The sequence below is a fragment of the Cryptomeria japonica genome, chromosome 10 (genome assembly GCF_030272615.1).
Source record: "Cryptomeria japonica chromosome 10, Sugi_1.0, whole genome shotgun sequence".
In the NCBI taxonomy this organism is placed as follows: Eukaryota; Viridiplantae; Streptophyta; class Pinopsida; order Cupressales; family Cupressaceae; genus Cryptomeria; species Cryptomeria japonica.
The window spans coordinates 323,349,060-323,356,807 of NC_081414.1; the positions used below are offsets into that span (position 1 = coordinate 323,349,060).

General features: G+C 35.1%; 1 protein-coding gene across 1 annotated transcript; it reads left to right on the plus strand.

Moving 5' to 3' along the window:
* Nucleotides 1–5,261: 5,261 nt before the first annotated feature.
* On the plus strand, nucleotides 5,262–7,508 carry LOC131076149 (subtilisin-like protease 3). The gene has a single exon (XM_058013212.1). It carries the CDS (start codon nucleotides 5,262–5,264, stop codon nucleotides 7,506–7,508), a length of 2,247 nt encoding a protein of 748 aa, XP_057869195.1.
* Nucleotides 7,509–7,748: the final 240 nt, after the last annotated feature.

Consider the following 7,748-nt stretch of genomic DNA (forward strand, 5'->3'; position numbering starts at 1 on the left):
TGTAGCATTCATTTATCACTCCTTTCCTCCATAGATGATCAAGTCTCTTCCATCACCACTTGTATAGGATTATAATCATGATTCAAGGGATCACTCTTCTCAGCTTGCAGAACACCCCTAGAAGTAGCTAAGGCCTGATTATCATCCTTGGTCCCCACTTGCAATGGCTAACCATTCTGCATCTCCATTACTTGAGATGGTAGATTACTTTGCACCAGGTTAATAGGATTTTCCATAGAAGGGGCTGAGTCTATAGCCTTTTTCCTTTATACTTTCTTCACAAGTTGTTTCGTAGGAAAATCCCTAGCCCAATGTCCCACCTTCTTGAAATGAAAGCAAGCAGAAGGTATGGATTCACATTCCACTTTTTGGACCCATTTCCCTAACTTCAAATTAAAGGGGATTTTTAGGGGAAGGTCTATCAAATTTTTAATATTCACACAAATCCGAGCATAAGCAAGTCTTTTTTTAGCCATCATCATAGGGTCCAAGGACAAAAGCTCTCTAAAGAAAGAAACCAACCCACTAAAAATTTCCTCGTCACAATATTCCAAGGGGAGGCCAGGTAGACGAATCTAAATGGGGGCATCATTACACTCCCAAACCTTGGGGTTAAATTTGGGTTCCCATTTTTTTAGCACCAAATAGGATTTGCCCAACATCTAGGGTCCCCCAACCAGCACAGATTTTAAATCTTCATCACAAATGAAAGAAAATGAGAAGACCCATTGGTCATCACAACCACATCAATATGGCCTTTGCCTAAATCCATTTTTGAGGCACCCGAGGTCAAATAGAATCAATATTAGAGTGAGGTCCCTCAAATTTGCCAATCAGAACAAAATCCATATTGGCCACTATTTTATCCACAATGCTATTCAAAATCAAAATAGAGAATTTCCTAGAAATAGGGTCAACACTGTGGGAAACAATAGAGAATAACTTACCTTTAGGATGCATACCAAAAATGGTAGACCATTTCTTGTTCCATTCTGAGACTAAAGAAGAGTCCAAATGACTTCCAGATTCCCTCGGTCCATCAAAGACATGTGAAACATGAAGTCTATCAGATGAAGGATCATTGCAACACATTGGAACTCATAGAGTCCCGCTATCCTAGATCTCACATCTACCTCCATCATCTTTCCCATCCACATCCTCCTCCCCCAAGACACTTTTGGCATTCCCTTTGCCATTTCCACCTTCTTTGCACTTTCCTGCCTACTAGAAATTCAAATTATCCTCTGCCATTCCCATTGTTCTCTAATATTAATGTTATTTGTTACCTTCAACATTATTTAGCATTTTGAATATTTAAATCCTTTACTTACCTATTTTTATCTTTTTTTCTATTATTTTACCCCTTTCAATATTCACACCCATCTATTTTTAAGGAGATTACTCATTATATTTTTCCTTCCTACTCTCTTAAAAGAACATCATCCATACACTTATAAATTATAATAAATTCTTTTAATCCAACATCCTACCACCTCATGAGGAACATATATTTTCCTTTTTCTTACAAAGGATACCACTTCTTTTATCCATGGAACTATCTCAAAGATGATAAAAATCTAAACACCTAAACCATTATTTACATGTTGACTAACTCCCATCATCAATTGTATACTATCTCAAACAATAATTAGTTAAGATATATAATTAATTAGGTTAAATTTGTCCTATTATTTAATTGAGAAAAGTTATATTCATTCAAGTAAACCTAATGCCTTTAGAAAATATCTATTATTTCCCTCCTTTTAAAAAAAATAAATTATGCCTTCCTATAAAACCTCTATTTTTCTAATTTAAAAAAATTATAATAAAACTAATCTTTAATATTAGGCATCTAAATTATTAAATATATTCTAACCATCCATTCCAAACTATCAACAAAATTAGTAACAATTTTTAGGTCAAGTTATTAAACCTCAATTAAAGATAATCCTTGTTCCTAACAATCAATTCAATAAACTAAATCCTATCTACTAATTCTAAACTAGAATCTATTCAAATCTAAATTAATATTAAATCTCAACCACATATTAAGAAATTCAAACTCAACTCTCAATACACTAATTATTAGCATTTATTTCTACTTCCATCCTAAAATTTAAATTAAATAATATCCCTATTCAATCTTGGTCATTCACTTCAAATGGAAGTCAATCCTCTGTTCCTTTAATCTCACATCTATGATTGAAATCTCATCCTCTACAAAGTTATCAAGAAAAATACACTCTAGCATATTAAGGATTTAAAGGGTAATCGAACATTCTAGCACATCATAGGTCTATCTAATCATCCTAGCATTGGTATTTATTTTCCAATTTTAAGTTTACATTCATCTCTTCTCAAGGGGATACAAGTAGGTTTGGAAGTTGGATACATTTTTTTTTCTCTATGCTTTTTCATTCATTTTATTATTTTCTATATGAATCTAAAATCCATAAAAATAAACTTAAACTATCCTATCCAAAACTCTAATCTATATTGATCATTAAGAGTTCGTGATACCTATAAATACCTTGGGAATTCCACCAAATCAAATTATTTTGAATTTCTCATTTTTCAACCCCAGAAAGAAATATCTTCATAATTGTGTAATTGATTGAAGATAAAAACCCTTGAGAAATATCAATGTTATAGAGTTATTATACAAAAAATTAGCTTAATTTGAATGCTCTAATTAAAGTGTTCCTAAAAAATTATTTGGTATTGCATTTTAGATGATAAATGAATGAAAAATAATTTATTTTAGTATCAACAAATCATTTGAAATATGAAATTAATTTACATAGTGTAGAAAAGAAAACTAGTAAAACATGGTAAATGTTGAATTTAATAATTTAAAATTTTAAGGTTTTTTTTATATGTACACATGATCAATTTTGTACCAATGAGGCCATCTTAAGTATAATGGAGTAGTAACATGCGGATGTACAAAGTGAATTTTTAAATTTGTGCATTTATAAATTTTAAGTATATCAGGATATGTTTATATGATGAAAAACTACTTTATTATAAATGCCAACAAATAGAGGTGATGAATAATGAAATAATACTAATTTTAAAACAGATTGTGTCATTTGTTAGTATTTAATTACATTAAGACATTCCTTTAAATAAAGTGAAATCAAAATAGATCAAAATTAATATGTAAATTTAATTATACCCTATTTATAGAATAAAATCTATTAAATTGGTAGATTCCTCCTCGATCTTTATTTTATAGTAAACTACTTACTTTATCCTCATTTTTAATATTTTATTCTTTATCTTATATTTTACTTTGAATTCAATTCAATTTCATTTGAAAAAAAAAACTATTCTCCCTATATTTTTTAGATTAAATAACTATTCTACCTATATTTTTTAAGACAGAAGATTGATATTCTCCATAGAAAAGTTATAATATATTAAAGAAATTTGTTTTCCATATGTTATACAAATTTGTTAGGGTTCACATCAATATTTAATAATCTCACAATTTGATATAAATATAATTTTTAAAACTTCAATTCAATCTCAAGCTTAAATAAAATTCAAAATTCAAAAGTCTGTGTGTATGGTAGTCTAATGTTGGATCTTAAATGTTAATGACTTAATATTTATATTTATCTTACATATAGTTATATTTTATCTTATCACTTATTTATTTGAATATATTTGTGTCTTCATTTTTTGCTAATAAATTAATTATTTTTATTTAAATTTTATAATTATTTAAAAATTGAGACATGTTTAAGAAACATATCTATTTATATGTACTATTATTTAAATTTGGTAGTTCTTTGGACATTAAATAATATATTATAAATATATCTATCTATATCTTTATCATATAAATAATGTCTTATATCTATGTAGGTCATGAGTTATAGTCTATATTATATAATATTATAATGTAATTGAACAAAATCTTAATAGTTAAAATTCTATTAATATAGAGATCAAATCGAGGAATTATATAACTAGGTCTCTAGTTTGAATCATACTAAATACATTGATGAAAAGAATATTTATATACTCATGTTGTCAATTGGAACATTAATTCCATTGCTATGATTTTTATAAGATTGACATCACATGCCTCAAATTTAATATAATCTATAACAAAAACAAATTATAAACTTTTAATCATTGATTCTGGTGAATAAGAAATACGTCAAAGGAATTCTTCAAAATTTGTTTAATTCATCTTGAAATCATTGAGACAATAGTGACTAAGAATTATTCATTTGGACATATATTTATGAGGAAGAAAATTTAGGAAGTATAATTCAAAGACAACAAAGTTAAAAGACAAAGATGATGATTCATAATAGTTTTAAATTATAATTTTACAAATGTGAAAACATATGAAAATAACAAATATATTCTAAAATAAGATTTATGTAACACAATATTTAATTGTACATGAAATAAATTTAATAATAAGACTATCATATAATAAAAAATAATTGATTAAAAAATTAATATTATTTACAATTCAAAAATGACGATAAAGTTTTAAAATGTTAAAAACTTCTAAAATTGATATATTATAAAACTAATTTTAAACGAAATAAAACTGATGAAAAATAAACTACAAATATACATACAAATTATTTTATCGAGTCCAGAAAATATTTAAACGAAACAATAAAGATGAATCTTCATCGAACATTTTAAACAAACTATTAATTAGAACCTAAATTTATTTTCAATTTTTAATAAGTTTTGTATAATAAATATGAATTTGTGTTTGAGGCGCAGCAAACAGGAGGATATTTGATTTTAACGTAAATACAAAAACATTGGTAAACTCAATCAAAATTGTGCGATACTCCTCGTCATTATATGCCTCGTCGAGGATTTGTCTGTGTTAGATCTGTGAGAGAGCTACTTGGGCTTCTTCAATCCTTCCAAGGTTTAAAATATTTTTTGCGATTATACCAATGTAACCCTAACAGAATTGAAGGCCATGGACGGTCTCTGAAAATGAAATGGCATTTTATCATGTCCTTCGAAAAATAGACAAGAGGTAATCCAACAAAATATTATCAACATTCCTTGATTTTGCTGATGGACGGGTATTAAATCCGCAAACAAGAGGACTGCAATCCCAAACGACACCGGTGTTTTCGAAGCGAACCGGTGTTCTAAATACAATTTGATATTAACATTGGAAGCTATATAATTGTGAGACTTCAACAAGTAGGGCAGGTCAGCTTGAGCTGAATGGAAGCAATTTATTTATATTATTCTGAAAAATCATGAAAACTTTGAATCGTTATGATGTTGCCATCATTTTGTTCTTCACAATGCTCGTGTTGGCTGCGATTGCACATGCAGTGGAAACAACGTTCATTGTTCATCTTGAGCAGCCAGAGATGGAGTTAACTACTTTGCATGATCGCAAGAAATGGTACACCTCATTTGTAGGCCAAGAAAAAGTTGTGATGTATGCTTACAAGGATGTGTTGAACGGATTCGCTGCTCGGTTGACGGAAGCGGAAGTGGAAGCAATGAGAGAGATGCCAGGCTTTATCGCAGCGTATCCAGACGCACTACTGCCATTGCACACGTCCTATTCCGCTCAATTTATGGGCCTCTCTACCACTCGGGGACTCTGGCCGGCGACTGACTTCGGCAAGGGGGTTATAATTGGGATGTTGGACACGGGTGTATGGCCAGAGAGTCCTTCCTTCGACGACACCGGCATGCCTTCCCCGCCCTCCAAGTGGAAGGGTATGTGTGAAAGTGCCCCTGATTTCAATTCATCCAACTGTAACAACAAGCTAATCGGAGCCCGAACCTTTCTCAGCGGCCAAACAGAGGGTAATCCCAGTCCGCGCGACGGAGAAGGTCATGGCACTCATACTTCATCTACCGCTGCCGGTACCCGCGTTGCAAATGCCAGCTTGTTCGGTTATGCCGCAGGAACGGCGTCTGGCATGGCTTCGGGTGCTCATGTAGCCATGTATAAGGTCTGCGGCCCCACTGGGTGTTTATTATCGGATGTTCTGGCAGGCATGGACCAAGCGATGGCCGATGGAGTCGACGTTCTATCGATCTCTATTGGAGGAAACAGTCAGCCGTTCGACAACGATCCCGTCGCCGTGGGGGCCTTCACTGCGGTACAGAAAGGCATTTTCGTCAGCTGCTCCGCAGGCAACGGCGGGCCCGGTTACTCTACCCTTGCAAATGAGGCACCCTGGATCATGACCGTGGGCGCGAGCACCATGGACAGAAATTTCGTCGCAAATGTCCAACTGGGGGACGGGAGGGTTTTCTATGGAGAGTCTCTGTGCCCAAGCAACGTACTTTCGGACTCGCTGCCGCTGGTCCACATCCCCACAGAGAGCGGAAATTTGTGTCTCAACGGGAGCCTCAGGTCCAGTGATGTTGCAGGAAAGATTGTGGTGTGCGAACAAGGCGCAATAGCAAGGGTGACGAAGGGTGAAGTGGTTCGAGAAGCGGGAGGCGCGGGCATGATATTCATGTCGAACAGTTCGATAGGAGAGGAAATCATAACAGATCCTCATGTCTTGCCAGCGACCTCCGTCGGCCACACATCTGGACTCGCCATCAAAGCTTACGCCGCCTCATCGAAATCAGCGACTGCAGCAATAGATTTTAAGGGCACCGTGTTCGGCAACGTAGAAGGGCCTGCTGTGGCGTCTTTTTCCTCGAGGGGTCCGAGCTCTGTAAATCGGGAAATCCTGAAGCCGGACGTCATAGGCCCCGGTGTTAGTATTCTTGCCGCATGGCCTTTAGACCTCAGCCCCACGGGCCTCCCTGAGGACCAGAGGTTGGTCAAATTCAATATAATTTCGGGCACCTCCATGTCCTGTCCCCATGTAAGCGGGCTTGCTGCTTTGCTTAAAGCAGCTCATCCAGAGTGGAGCCCAGCTGCCATCAAATCTGCACTCATGACTACGGCAGGCGTTATTGATAAGAAAGGCCTACCCATCCTTGACAGCGCCACTAACATTTCAGCAGACGTTTTCGCTACAGGAGCAGGACATGTAAATCCGGAAAATGCAGCGTACCCAGGCCTTGTCTATGACCTCTCACCGGCCGATTACATTCCATACCTTTGCGGCCTAAACTACACAGCTAGCCAGATTCGGCTCATCGTGGGTACAAATGTGACTTGCCCCACTGACCCTGAGAGCACTCGCCCGGGAAATTTAAATTACCCATCCTTCTCTGCGCTTTTCGACATAACAGCTGCACCGGTCACTACTGCCTTCAAACGAACGGTGACTAATGTTGGGGCCGCGAACTCGACATACGTCGCCAGCATTGAGGCGCCCCTTGGAGTGGAGGTTACTGTGACTCCATCAGTTTTATTCTTCAAGGAAGTGATGGAGAAGCAGAGTTACAACATCAAATTCACGGTATCTACTCCAGCAGCACACTCTTTTGCTCAAGGTTCTCTTACATGGGTTTCCAATTCCACCTCTCTTGTTTACAACGTTAGAAGCCCCATATCCATTGTCTGGTATAAACCATAATGATAATTTCATCCTAGTAAGAGCATCTTTTCTAATCCAAATACCGTACTACTCCTACACCCCAGCTATTTTGTATTGTCCAAGCTTGAGTTTTTAGTCTGGCTTTTGTAATAGTTAATAAATTTCGATATCGAATCGGAACATTTCCAAACTCTTCCTCAATTATGGATCTTAATTTAAAAGATATTCATGACATATTAATTATAGGGTCAAGAAGGTTTAGGTGGACTAAGAAATAGA

Excerpts from the sequence above, each read along its gene's own strand:
- LOC131076149 (XM_058013212.1), top strand. The coding sequence starts at position 5,262 with ATGAAAACTTTGAATCGTTATGATGTTGCCATCATTTTGTTCTTCACA.